We start from the raw sequence: 14,985 nt of genomic DNA, 5'->3' as shown, positions 1-14,985 counted from the left end.
GTGTGTGTGTGTGTGTGTGTGTGTGTGTGTGTGTGTGTGTGTGTGTGTGTGTGTGTGTGTGTGTGTGTGTTTAAGAGTAGAAGGTGAGGACGCTCTGGTGGTTTCCGCGCACCAGCAGGATGGGAGGCAGATCTTTGGACAGCACCTCCAGCCAGGCCATGTACAGAGCGGAGGAAACGGCACCTTTCCTAGCCAATGGCATGCTCCTAAACACAGAGAGAGAGAGGGGGGGGGGGGGGGGGGGGGGGGGGGGGGGGGGGGCGAAGAGGAACATCGTTAGTGGACTTCATCGATACTGTAACTTCAGAACAGACACTTAGCTTATTCTTCCTTTCTTACGTTTTCGATTACGTTTGTTCAATTAAAGGTTCCCTATTATAGTGTTTCTCATCAATATATCACAGATCTCAGATATATACAGAACCTGTCTCTGATTGGCTGAAACACCAAACAGATCATTGCAGCATCCCATAATCCCCTCTGTTTCAGCCCTGTTTCCAAAGTGCTGAAAGTTACTTTAAAAGAAAAATAAGGAGCCCCTCCCCACGCCCCTCTGAGAGAGATTTGGTTAAAAAGAACTCAATGGTGCTCTAGGAGGAGATTCAGGTGATAAGGTGGGGGGGGGGGGGTTACCTTGGTTGCTGATTGGCTAATGGTTACACAAGCCAAAACATCGTTATGACATCATAACGTGGCCAAAATCTGATCAGCTCATTTTCAGACAGGTTTTTATAGAAATGGATCAGGACAAAAAGAGAGAGAATCTTTGTTCCTGAAACTTTCAGAGTCTCTTTCCACAGAGGGGACACATGTTGATGAAGAAGAGACATGAAGAAGAGGGGACACGTGTTGATGTAGAAGAGACATGAAGAAGAGGGGACACGTGTTGATGTAGAAGAGACATGAAGAAGAGGGGACACGTGTTGATGTAGAAGAGACATGAAGACGAGGGGACACGTGTTGATGTAGAAGAGACATGAAGAAGAGGGGACACATGTTGATGTAGAAGAGACATGAAGAAGAGGGGACACATGTTGATGTAGAAGAGACATGAAGAAGAGGGGACACATGTTGATGTAGAAGAGACATGAAGAAGAGGGGACACATGTTGATGTAGAAAAGACATGAAGAAGAGGGGACACATGTTGATGTAGAAGAGACATGAGGAAGAGGGGACACATGTTGATGTAGAAGAGACATGAAGAAGAGGGGACACATGCTGATGTAGAAGAGACATGAAGAAGAGGGGGACACGTGTGATGTAGAAGAGACATGAAGAAGAGGGGACACGTGTTGATGTAGAAGAGACATGAAGAAGAGGGGACACATGTTGATGTAGAAGAGACATGAAGAAGAGGGGACACATGTTGATGTAGAAGAGACATGAAGAAGAGGGGACACATGTTGATGTAGAAGAGACATGAAGAAGAGGGGACACATGTTGATGTAGAAAGAGACATGAAGAAGAGGGGACACATGTTGATGTAGAAAAGACATGAAGAAGAGGGGACACATGTTGATGTAGAAGAGACATGAAGAAGAGGGGACACATGTTGATGTAGAAGAGACATGAAGAAGAGGGGACACATGTTGATGTAGAAAAGACATGAAGAAGAGGGGACACATGTTGATGTAGAAGAGACATGAAGAAGAGGGGACACATGTTGATGTAGAAGAGACATGAAGAAGAGGGGACACATGTTGATGTAGAAAAGACATGAAGAAGAGGGGACACATGTTGATGTAGAAGAGACATGAGGAAGAGGGGACACATGTTGATGTAGAAGAGACATGAGGAAGAGGGGACACATGTTGATGTAGAAGAGACATGAAGAAGAGGGGACACATGCTGATGTAGAAGAGACATGAAGAAGAGGGGACACATGTTGATGTCGAAGAGACATGAAGAAGAAGAGGGGACACATGTTGATGTAGAAGAGACATGAAGAAGAGGGGACACATGTTGATGTAGAAGAGACATGAAGAAGAGGAGACACATGTTGATGTAGAAGAGACATGAAGAAGAGGGGACATATGTTGATGTCGAAGAGACATGAAGAAGAGGGGACACATGTTGATGTAGAAGAGACATGAAGAAGAGGGGACACATGTTGATGTAGAAGAGACATGAAGAAGAGGGGACACATGTTGATGTAGAAGAGACATGAAGAAGAGGAGACACATGTTGATGTCGAAGAGACATGAAGAAGAGGGGACACATGTTGATGTAGAAGAGACATGAAGAAGAGGGGACACATGTTGATGTAGAAGAGACATGAAGAAGAGGGGACACATGTTGATGTAGAAGAGACATGAAGAAGAGGGGACACATGTTGATGTCGAAGAGACATGAAGAAGAGGATTTTGCATCATAGGTGACCTTTTTACAAAAGAATGCATGACTACACATCATCAGCGCTAAGCTAAAGGTGGCTAATGTTTGGTGTGATGACGTAAGTAGTCTCATTTAAGATTTACTTAACGTTGTGTCACCGAACACTCAGAGAAGCTCCATCTGTTCAGTAAACAGTGAGACTTGAGGGGTTCAGACTTCTCAAACATCAAAGCACTGCACGGGACTTTATATCAAACGATGGCTCAGGAAATAACTTCTCTGGAATGTTATTAGATCACAATCATTTCAATCGGCATCCCAGAGAAGTCCAGGTAAACAGCAGAAACCCCACACAGGATACACAGTAATCTCTCAGGAATGAGAGCTGCAGGCGACTGCATTTTTTTCTGTTGAATCTCTTCGTGCGAACACAGTGGTGTCATGAAATAGACAAGGGAGTTTCAGCTATATCACGCAGAGCTAACATTGGTCTGACATCTTTTAAAGTTTGTCAAATGTGTCGTCCAACCGGCTCAAAGGGCTGTTGGACAGTTTCACGGATAATAGCAAGTTGCTGCCTGTGTTTGATCACACAGAAAATGTCAGAAGTGGTTGGGTTAGACAAGATTTGTAGCAGTGGCTTTGGAGATAAAATAGGAATCAGAGTCGGCTGTTCAATCCAAAAGTGGCAACATACCTAACTCCAACCTGCTCCCAGAGGCATGTCTGCACTACTGTACGCTAAATAACAATTCTGACATTTAAAAAATATGTGTTTAAGTCCACATTGCTGTTTTTTTTCTTTCCTAAATGTCCCTACACATCTCCAGACTACAGTCTTTGCTACTGAAGGACTTGGAAGGCCTCAGCTGCTACAGAAGTGAAACTCTCAACATGAAGGAAAACAAACACACTCTTCCCGTTTTAATCAGAGCGTGTCCAAACCGTTAAGAGTGCGTTCAAGACCTACATTTTTTACAAAGCCTTCAGTTAGAGCTGGCATTTCATGGCATTCATTTCTCTGATAGTTCATTTGAATGTTTTATGTATTTGTATTGTCTTTTGTTGTTTCTTATTTTATTTGTTATCTGTATTCCACACACACACACACACACACACACACACACACACACACACACACACACACACACACACACACACACACACACACACACACACACACACACACACACACACACACACACCACACACACACACACACACACACACACACACACCACACACACACACACACACACACACACACACACACACACACACACACACACACACACACACACACACACACACACACACACACACACACACACACACACACACACACACACACACACACACACACACACACACACACACACACACACACACACACACACACACACACACACAGAGAGAGAGAGAGACTTACATGACGATGAGGTTGGCTGTGCTCGAGTGCTCCTGCAGCAGCTCGTTGAGTCTGATCTGACGGTTGGTCTGCAGAGAGAAACAAACAGGATTAACCATCTGCTGCTGCTTCCTGTTTAACATCAAGTGTTTCAGCATTAAAGACACAGAGGGATGTATCAAAGACCTATCTTTATCATTTGGCATTTTTAGTAGTATCACTGTTCATGTTTTAATGATGTCCCTCATTTGTTATTGTCATTATGTTTGTCATACTCTGTGAAGCACGTTGGGCTGCGTCAAGCATGAAAGGTGCTATATAAATAAGGTGTATTATTATTATGGGTGATCTGACCTTGGCGCGGTACAGCTCCAGCTCGTTGTCTGTGATCCTCCAGGGCTCGCTGTCCTTCAGCCTCTCCGCCGCCTCCTGCTCCATGTCGTCCTCCTTCAGCCGATACGGCTCGACTAACTCCTCAAACGCCGTAACACTGAAACAGAAGCTTCACGGTTAACTTCCTTATACTGGACGAGTCGGGCATCGTCAAAGAACATTAAGATACTCCATCAGAGCCCAGAGAGGCGTAAATACATTTAACTAGTGCAATAAACATGCTATCTGCACAAAAAGTCAATGTTACTTTGAACCTATGCACTTTATGCTAAAACGTAGCATTGTCTGTAGCACTTTTATTCAACCTTACAAAACAAACATTTATGAAGACTGTATCGTTAGCCTGTTTTCAGTTTTTTTATTGTGCTCTGCTGCAAGTCAAACTATACATGAGAGTAACACATGCGTCACTTCCGGGCAAAAAGTACAGCTCCGCCCACTTTTGGGGGAAACAAAGCTGTCATTTGAACGGCGGTCAATACAAATTCTGAAGTTTTTGCCAATCCGATCAGAAATGTAAGAAAACCGTGGATTTTTGGATCTTCCAAGAGCCCGATCACGATGGCCAGACAGGCAAACTATTACATTAAGCCATTGGAAATCGACGAGCGGGCTCGATATATGGTTAAATATAGCAGTAGGCGATCGATGTCCATAGATGAGAGTAACATCTACGTCACTTTACGGCCCCGCCCACTTTTGGGGGAAACAACGCTGTCATTTGAATGGCGATCGAGCCTGAAGCCACAGAGCTCTTCTGTTACGGTCCTTTCTTCTTAGAGGAAGTACAGAAACACTGAACTCTGGATTTGTTTTCATGTTTGAGGTGCAATAAACGACCCAGCAGCTTGTTGGCATGATACAACTATTATTTTACGCCTCGCTCATGAGAGTGACAGCGTAGGTGTTACTCTCATGTATCCCTAATGGAGCAAAATGAAGAACCGAACTGAAATCTATGGACAAATATCCAGAAGTGAAACCAATTTGTGATGATGTATTCGTCTACATGTATTGTCTGTGTTTTATCTGTTGTGACTTTGTTCACGCTGCCCTTCTTGACCAGGTCGCTCTTTGACCTGGTTAAATAACGGATATATATGATCAGCTGACCAAAGCAACACTGTTCTGGATCCAGATGACTATATTAGGATAGAAATCTTTTTAATGTCACCAACTCATTTATAAAATATTGTTCTTGTCTGTTCGAAGCAGACTGAAGTCTTATATAAGCCTCTGACTCTCCTGCGGATGTTATGTCTCCACACAGACACATGGGGGGGCAAACACTCCTCCATCCATCATCAAGTGAGCGGCTTGAGACAAATATGTCCATTAAATACAAATCTATCTTGGTCCTTTTTAGTGTTAGAAATGATCCCTATTGGTTACAGTACCATCTCCTGTGGTCATACTTCAACTCTCCCATGTTTCCACCTTCTAAACGCGACAGATATGCAAACACTAAACTCTACATCGTGATGAAGGAGCAGGATGAGAGGCCTTTAGGGGATTTTTTCACATGTCTACTCTGCTTTTTTTACACGTGTACTCTTTGCTTTTTAAAAAAAAATGTATGTCTTTTACTGGTAACTGTATTCTGTGTGAAATTGGCCAAATGTGAAGCACTTTGAACTGCGCTTATTGTATGAAAGGTGCTATACAAATAAAGATTACTGTTATTATTATATTATCTAGGGGATTTATATTGATCTGTCCAAAGACAAGCAGGACATGTTGTGGTGCTCGTGTCTTTATTAGAGACATGTCTTCATTCCTAATGTCCTCAAATACCTGATCTCATTTGCTTCAAGTAAAAGAAATGGAAAAGACAAAGTAGAAGCATCTGGAATATCTTAGTAAGAGAAAGCAGAATAAGTGTTTTTAGCAGAGTAGCAACATTATGTAATTGCACTGATTGCATTAGCGCTGTGGATATGATTATTATACTCAATTGACTGTGTAAACCATTATAGCCGGGTCACTTTACCCCCTCAGTGTTTTGTTTTAAGGCGTTAACAGAGTTGTATTTGAGAAGTCACATTAACCACTACATGTCAGCCTGCATGGTGACTAACGTGTGAACAGAGGAACGATGGTATGAGAACGTAGCAAAGCTCAAAGGCCTGAGGTGAAGACTTACTGCTCCTTCTTGGGCTTGGTGTTGATGTCTCCCAGCACGGTGATATCGGAGAAGTCTATCCTGAACTTGCTCAGCAGAGTGGCCATCCTGCAGAGAACAAAAAACAGAGCTTTAGGAGAGATCCTGCAGATCTGAGTCACCCTGCAGGCGGCCAATAGGGGGGGGGGAGGCAGGTGGGACAGCTTTAGAGAGAGCACACTGGCATTCTGGGTACGAGAGGCATTTCCTTTTGCTGCAACGTCTGCAAGCTCAAGGCTTGAAGGGAGATCAAACTGTTTGTTGTTATGCGATGTAACAAAACCCAAATACAACATGTTGACACGTACGATAAAGATGCAGATCGTTTTCCAGACACTCTGCTCCATTTAGAGAAAAAACATTAAAGCTACTCATATAAACAAACATATGATGAATATGATACTTCTTTCTGAAGCTGTTGAAGCTCATTGCATAGAGAGGCGAAGCCCCTCCCTTTCCGGGGGAGCTCCATGGGACCTTATTTCTGAAAAAGTATGTATTGAAGTCAATGGAGAGAGAAAGATTATCTCTCGATCCCGTTTGAATTGTTCCACGAATTACACATATGATGTTTGTCAATTTAAAAGATAATTTTGTAAGTCAAAAAAATAAAAATGTGTCGTAAAACTGTGAAGTAACACTTTTGTTGGTGTGAAACCGCTCAATGAACTACATCTCCCGTCTCGCACCACACACCCAGACGGCCGTCACGTTGGCACATTTCACTTCTTTCTTTCAGAATGAGGCGGAAAGTATTAAAAGAGGTGAAAATCACTCCAAGTCTGGGCATGTTGAGAGCTGTACATACACACAAGGGGAGTTAGTCGGTTCCTAAGAGCCAGCATGCGGGACCGGCTTTACAAGGTTTCGGTGAGTAACACGAGTGTAATGTGTAACGTTAATGACATCACTTACGCAACTCTGGGATTTGTAGTCTTTCTAGTTGCGTATTTTTCATAGTCTTATATTTCAACAGTTTTACGACAAACTGTGACTTTTTTGACATGGAAATTATTATTTAAGATTGACAAACATCATATGTGTAATTCATGGCACAATTCAAACGGGATCGAGAGATAATCTTTCTCTCCCCATTGACTTCAATACATAACTTTTTCCGAAATAAGGTCCCATGGGTCGGAAGTAGATGGGCGGGACTTCGCCTCTCTACTGCTTTAACAGTCTGCTTCAGTCTCAGAGCTAAAGGGTAATATTCCTCTGAGGAGTTGATCGAGACCAAAACAGAACTAACAGAGAATTCATGGAAACACTCACTCTGTACTGGCGACAAACATGTGATTTTTTTAGCCTATAAAAAGATTTTTTTATAAGATTCTGTATAAAAACTATTGTAAGTGAGGTAAAAAAACATGTTATTGAAATGTAGGTGAACCGAATGAATTAAAAGAATGCAGGATACTTAATATTTTAAGGAGATATACACTGCACTCTACTCGCCCATTGTAGATTGTCAGATATGGGTTTGATGTGTGGTTAGAAGTGTAGTTCACACACACACACACACACACACACAAAGTGCACTCACACAGAGATAAAAGGCTCGGCCAGTAGCACCAATTGAATCCAACAGAAGAGGAAGGAGGCAGCTGTGAGGGACAATGAGAGATCCTCTGCCAAGAAGGTTTATGTTTGTATAGATGCTACGGTCAATACTATATTGTGAAAATGTTTTTTTAAATAGGCTTATTTATTTTTTCAGGAGTTCATGGATATCCCCCTTGTGTTCTGAGTTCAGGATGTGGCTAGCCTAGCTTAGCATAAGACTGGAAGCAGGGGGAACTAAAGCTCACTGACTAACATTTTGAAATCTGCAATAAGTATTTGTGCTTTTTAATAGATAGTATTGTCCTCGTAGTGAGAGTACATTGTTCCTGGAATACTTGGCGAATGGATACACCGACATATTTGTTCCTTAAAATATTAAACAAACAGTACACGCACATGTGAGCTTCAGTCGTTTGAGGGTTTCAGTATTTTAACTAGCTAAGCTAACCGTTTCCCTCTGCTTCCAGTCTTTATGCTAAGCTAAGCTAAGCTAACCACATCCTCACTTAAACTCTGTACATAAACATGGGATAAATATTGTTGTGTCACAGTAGCAAAGAAAGCTATACGACATTAAAAGCGTTTTAATCGATAATTAGCAAACATAGAATTAGAGTCAATAGAGTTGAAGTGTTTGTCCAGTCCACATAACGTTATATAAGCAAAGACAAACCATAATATTGAGTAATTAGATTATATGAGAAAACTTCTCCCCACAATAACAAGGAAATAACCATTATGGCCACACACTGACATTTGTGACGAGGATTGAATCCAGAGGGAGGAAAGCTGACAGGAAGTTCACATGCTGAGTCTCACAGCTGGCTGCTCTGTTTACTCCGTCTATTTACAGCCTTTCTTAAGTGCTTTCCACCACTTTCTACTCTGGGTTGGAACATTGCAAATTGATCTCATTACTTACAAGGCAAAACATGTCTCAGCTCATATATATATATATATATATATATATTCCATATATATATATATATATATATATATATATATATATATATATATATATATATATATATATATATATATATATTCCACTTAATTTGGTTAACAGAGACTTTAAACGTGTTGTCGACTAAAGATTCAGTTAACGTTTAGTTGCCTTTACTTTACTTCCTGTGCACGCATCGAGTATGAATGTCCTCTTGCTATTTTCAGACGATATATATGTGTGTAAAGTTTGTGAAGGCAGGAGGAAAGCTTCCGCGATCACCGTCTCCTCCGTTCCTCCAAACCCCGCCCCCTCCCTGAAAATAATGAGTGACAGGCTGATAGTGACCTGATAGAAACGTTATTATTCACTTAATCACTGATTGAGATATGATGAAGCTAACTCTCATACATTCATGGGATTTATGTAACAGTAGGACAGAGAATGTAAGTGTGCACCCACATGCACTATTTTTGTTTGTATATGCTGTTGTAAATACTCCTGTTGTCTGCTGTGTTCAGACTCAAGTCATGTGATGCCACATTCAGGACCTTCAGTGTCCTTTTTTTAACAGACGGCGGTAGCTAGAAGCTCCAGCTAGACTGCAGAAGCATTAGTTTTTTGTTTTTGAGGATGGAACAATTTCACACACAGATACTGTATAGGGATGCTAGAGCTATACAATTGATTTATTATGGTATTGGCATGAATCGAATTGGTATGATATCGAATTGGTATGATATCGAATTGGTATGATATCGAATCGAAGACAGGATAATCATTATCGAATCGTGAGACCAGTGAAGATGCACAGCCCTAAAAAACAAACATTGTGCTGCTTTCTGTTTTACAGACCCTAACCCCTTTAGTTTATAGAGGTGTGCGTTTGCCTCTCACTTCCCATCATTTCCTTTTTAAATAAGTTGTCCTGCCACAGTTTCATGATCAACTTGACACCTCTCTGTGCTTCCCGAGAACTACATGTTCCCCATATATTAAAACGTTTTAGAATGAAAACAAATTGTGATTAAAAACCATGTTTTTTCTCAGCTGTACATGAGAGCCATCAGTGATCTCTGTCAGTCAGGGTCAGTATTCAGAATGCATGTTAGACAAGTTGCACATCATTAAATCGGGATATTAAAGGGAACATGTCAACATATAGTATGAATGTGTGAGCAGGAGGGGGGGCGAGGTGCTGAAGGGAAAGCAGGCATATTATAGTGCAGTATATCTATTTCCTTCAACAATCAAAAGGGTCAAAGTAATAATTGCTCTAAATAAAAAGGGTTAGGATCTGCAGGTACTTGATAAAAGTGAGTCACAACTTTACTACCTGCATATTGCGCTTATGTTAACCCTTAAATGTGACTAATCACTTACGCTCGGCGGTCGTGGTCGATCCTGTTGATCTTTCCTCCGATGAAGACGCGGATCTTGCAGTCCTTCCACCTCTTCTTGTTGGTCAGCAGGTAGGGGATGAGCAGGGTCAGACCTGGAGACATCACACACACATCATCACACACACATCATCACACACCGGCCTGTCCAACAGTTTATCCCTCAGCAGAGTGTGAGGGAACACACTGTCACATTTCACAGTGTGTTCAACACCCTTCATGACTCCATACCCCCCGCTGGGCTCTCACACACACCCAAAATCACTCTGGCCAATAAAGAGCATACGGCCCGTCAGCTCCACTGATCGTCTCATCGCTGATGGATCTTTCTCACAGCGGGGGGGAGTTTTCATTTCCCTGTCATCAATCTAAATTCTAAAAATCAATTTGCTGTATACCACTTGGTACATGCATTTCTGTGGCTATATCTTTTGGTAACATGTTTATATGCAAAATGTTAACATGCAATGTCATGTGAATTGAAGAGAATCATTTATTTTTAGACGTTAATTGGTTACTCGAATGCACATCTTTTACCAGAACATTTTAAGTCTGAAGGTAAGAATTAAACAAATTCATTTACAGAGCGTGAAATAAATAAATCAAATTATACATTTTACAAGATACTAAAATAAAGTTTAACATTTTTTGTTTTTTTTATACTTTTCAGATAAGGTTCAACAGGTGGCTCAGTCAGTTGGGGCTTGGACTGTGAGCCGTAGGGTCGCCGGTTCAAGTCCCCGACCAGACCTAAATATGGAGTGTGGACTGCTACTTGGAGAGGTCCCAGTTCACCTGCTGCCCTGCCGTGGTGCCCTTAAGCAAGGCACCGGACACCCCCCTCACTCCCATTGCTCCCTGGGCGCTATACAATAGCTGGCTCCTAGTACTAGACTCCTGGTACTAGGATGGGTTCAAAGCAGAGAACACATTTCACTGTGTGTGCCGTGTGCTCTGCATGTGTGACCATTAAAGAGGGTCTCATCCCTCCCAATTCTATTCTATTCTATTCTATGTTCATTTTGACTCTGAACAAAAATGCTTAACCTCCTGACAGATTCATTTAAATTTGCCAACAAAAGGCTGATACATGTTTGCCCGCCTTGGAAACTCAAAAACATGAAATGGGCGTTATTCTCAAGCAGTGGAAACTAGAGCCTTGCGTCTCACAGCTTTTGGACTACAGTCGAGCAGAGGGTAGCTGACTGAGACTCACCTCCATCGTCAAACAGCCACCACACGTCCACGGTGCCTTTCCCCTGCTTCTGCTGGAACTGCTGACTGGCCGCTAGGAGCCTCTGGTCGGACACGTTCAGCGGCATGGTGGGGCTCCTCTTGTCTGCACACAAACAACACAGCAGAAATGACTTTAGATGGCAAAATAAAACAAGTCAGGAAGTCAGGTTGGACAGTAAGAAAGTATCCCATGTTAGGATCAGTCATGAAAGGACAGGATGTTAGCTGATCAGTAGCATTGTGCTGCTTTGTGTTTGAAAAGATAAGGTGTCAATGTAAGCACTTAAACATAATAGCGAAATATCTAATAATAAAAAAAGGCAACTCAGCGCTAAAGCTCGATCAGTGTTTCCCCTGTACAGATCTAATATAGATTTCCCAGTCACTTCCTAAAGTTAGATGCACCACACTGCAGTTAGTATTTAAACAAATGATTGACATGTTACATTTAACAAAGCATCAAAGTAAGAAGGGGAAAGCGATGTGCACAAATGTTTTCAGAAGCATGTTATAGTGTGGGTTTGTAGATTCATTTCCCCATCTTCCAGCCTGGCACTATGCGATAAAAAACTAATAGCTGCAGTGTCTCCAAGTTCATTTGAGTGATGGAATGAATAATGTATTATAATGTATCCGGTCATGGACTGCTTTTAACTTTCAACTCAAGACAACACCCTCATATTGCTTGTTTCTTCCAAGCCAAAGCTGTTGTATTATATAAGGAAATGCAGCCAAACCTCACATTTAATGTTTATTTATTGTTTCTTTGCCTGTTTGTAAACATGATGTTATGAGATGAACAGACCCTAGCTGCCATGAAGTTGATGGTCATTTTGAATTTGTACATTTGTGTGAGTTTAAAAGTCTAGATATCTGATGGTTGATCTTAATGAACACAGGGGAAACACCAGGAATAAGACACAGGAGAGCTTCCTGTGACACAGCCGTCACCTCAGAGAGAAGAAGCAGCAGCAGCAGCAGGCGAGACACACTGAAGACCAGAGGAGGAAAAGTGAAATGTTGGCAAACACACACAACATTTAATACTCGAGACTTGGAAGGCACTATCACACACAGCTTCAGTGCTACAAGCCGGAGACTGTTAAGAGAGCAGGAGGAAGAGGAGAGAAGGCAAAACGTTATTCCCCAAAGCCGAGAAGAATGACGTGGAGAGACGAGACAGAGACAGCAGGGAGAGGACGGCATGTTAATACAGTCTAAACAGAGCGAGGCGATAGGAAGAGAGAGCAGAAAGACAAGGATTAGGGCAACACAGTAAAGTGGAAATCCTGCCTTTTTTCAACAGGGGCCGAGTTGGAGCTTTGCCATCGTCCTCTTCATCTGTGGGACAAAAGAAGAGGGAACAAACTCTGAATTAAGGTGAAATGTTGATGTGATGTGCCGTCAACTTACAACCCCCACGAGGAAGTTGCAACACAGTTATTAAATAATGTATAATGACACACACCGCTATCTGTGAGCTTTATGCTGACTCAAGATCTCTGAAACCTCTCAGGCCATTTGCAGACTCACGCTAACAGAGTGGTGCAGTGAGGACTTTTTTTATTATAGGCGGACCCAAAGTTAGCATAACAAGCGCACCCTTGAAAAAAAGCAATTGAATTTTCCCATAGGATTTGAGAGTATTGCAGAGAATAATATCTGTGGCAAACACATATTCATGATATTTACACGTTTAGTTTGGCAGGTTAACCTCCACATATTAACACCACTTTATGATATTTGAATGTAAAATAATTCGTAACAAGATAATAAGGAACTGCATGATGGTCACATGACTTCACATCAACTACGCTAAGCTAAAGGTGGCTAATGTTGGGCTATAAAGGAACTACAGCACGGTCACATGACTTCACATGCGCGCGATGACGTTTAGTCGTCTCATTCAGACATGTAGAAGCTTCTGATATTCAGAAGTGGGGAATTTATTAACGTATTTTATGTTGTAGAACACAACGACGTAGATATCTCTTCAACTTGTGTTAACCACAGACCTTATTTCAACCAAAAACACGATCAAAAACTTCGAGACGAGTTAACTTGAAGTGGTAGAATGCTGACTCATTTCAGATTTGAAGGACTGATTCCTGCACCCCCAGACATGCGAGGGGACTAAATCTACTGTTCCAATATTCTGGCTCTACGCCTGGTTTCAGATGAAATTCTCACAGAGCGTGAGTGTGATTCAGAGTGGAATGAAATGTGCACGCAGTGTGTTAATGACGGCTCAGGCTGGGACTAAGAGGATTACCCAAATCAAAGCATTCACCTTGACTACACCAGAGCAACAGTGTGTGTGGCCCCTCAGTTTGGTTACACATTAGTGATTACAACTACAGGCACATACATGCATTCATATTCCTGTAGTACAACTCCTTACTGAGCAGAATGCAGCTTCTTCAGCTCCACAGGGACTCTGTGATCTAAAGGCTGTTGTATTATGGAAGTTTGCAAATGTGTCAAGACAACAGACAAACATGGGAGGACTTTTGAGTTTATGTAAATGGTAATTGAAGCAGGAGCTAAACAGAAAACTGTCTCAAGAGATATTCTGGGGAATAGAACTCAAGTTTAAATGTGATAAGTAGATTTGGGTGACATTTAGTCAGGGGAATTTGTTGAACAGATTGAATACTGTACCTGTACTTCAACCATAAATGTAATAACATCATTTTGTCCTGCGTCCACGGAGCTCATCCCACAACAAGACAATACAATAAGCCTGATCCGTGTCCATAAAGCTTGATCAAATGTAACAACAATAAGATATTATCATGAAATACTCTTAAGAAACGTCATGACTCCAGACTGGACGGTGGGAGGTTCTGGGAACACTTTGTTTGTTTGCTTGCTCAAAGTTGTGTGGGTGGCACTAATACATCCTGTGGGACCACTGGAGTCATGGGTCACTGAGGCCACTTCCTGTGTGTGTGTGTGTGTGTGTGTGTGTATGTGTGTGTGTGTGTGTGTGTGTTTGTTTGTGTAGAGGGACAACAAAGGCAGCCATTGATGGATTAAGAGGGATCTCACAGAATTGTGTTAAACTGCTTTCCTGGGGGGAAAGCCGTCCTCCCTACAGTAGTTATATTTCTCCCATCAGCATCAATATTCATAATTTCACTATTTTTAACTTTCCAAATTTGATCAGCTGCTTGTAAAGCATGTGACAGGCCCTAAACAATACATGTTGACAGGAGAGGTGGAAGAAGTACTCTTATCTTGTACTCGAGTAAAAGTAGAAGTACCAGAGTGTAGGAATACTCTGTTACAAGTAAGAGTATTTCCCCGCATGGTAGATAAGTGTGAAGGTTAAAGCTACCTTTCTGCGGGGCGGGGCTGTTCTGCAGGCTGGTGGCTTTGGAGGAGGGTTTGGATGAGTCAGCGTCAGAGTCTTTGCTGGTGTCGATGGACACGATCACATCTTTCATCCCCGACTTCTCCTGGGAGGACAGCAGCTCATCTGGGAGGAAGTGAACAGATGGAGAGGATGGTGGGAATTAGACAAAGTGAAGGTGAGTTCAA

General features: G+C 42.0%; 1 protein-coding gene across 1 annotated transcript in view; it reads right to left on the bottom strand.

Annotated features, from left to right (window-relative positions):
- The window catches only part of slc12a2 (solute carrier family 12 member 2), a 59,180-nt gene continuing 44,195 nt past the window's right edge, over positions 1-14,985 (bottom strand). The window contains 8 exon segments of the mRNA XM_034125711.1: positions 1-206; positions 3,765-3,832; positions 4,098-4,233; positions 6,280-6,366; positions 10,190-10,301; positions 11,423-11,545; positions 12,736-12,783; positions 14,783-14,923. Of these exon segments, the coding sequence (XP_033981602.1) occupies positions 71-206; positions 3,765-3,832; positions 4,098-4,233; positions 6,280-6,366; positions 10,190-10,301; positions 11,423-11,545; positions 12,736-12,783; positions 14,783-14,923 (851 nt within the window). The 3' untranslated portion in view covers positions 1-70.

The sequence above is a fragment of the Trematomus bernacchii genome, unplaced genomic scaffold, assembly GCF_902827165.1.
Source record: "Trematomus bernacchii unplaced genomic scaffold, fTreBer1.1, whole genome shotgun sequence".
NCBI classification, from domain to species: Eukaryota; Metazoa; Chordata; class Actinopteri; order Perciformes; family Nototheniidae; genus Trematomus; species Trematomus bernacchii.
Note: the sequence above shows the minus strand (reverse complement) of the source record. Positions and strands in the feature narration are given on the sequence as shown.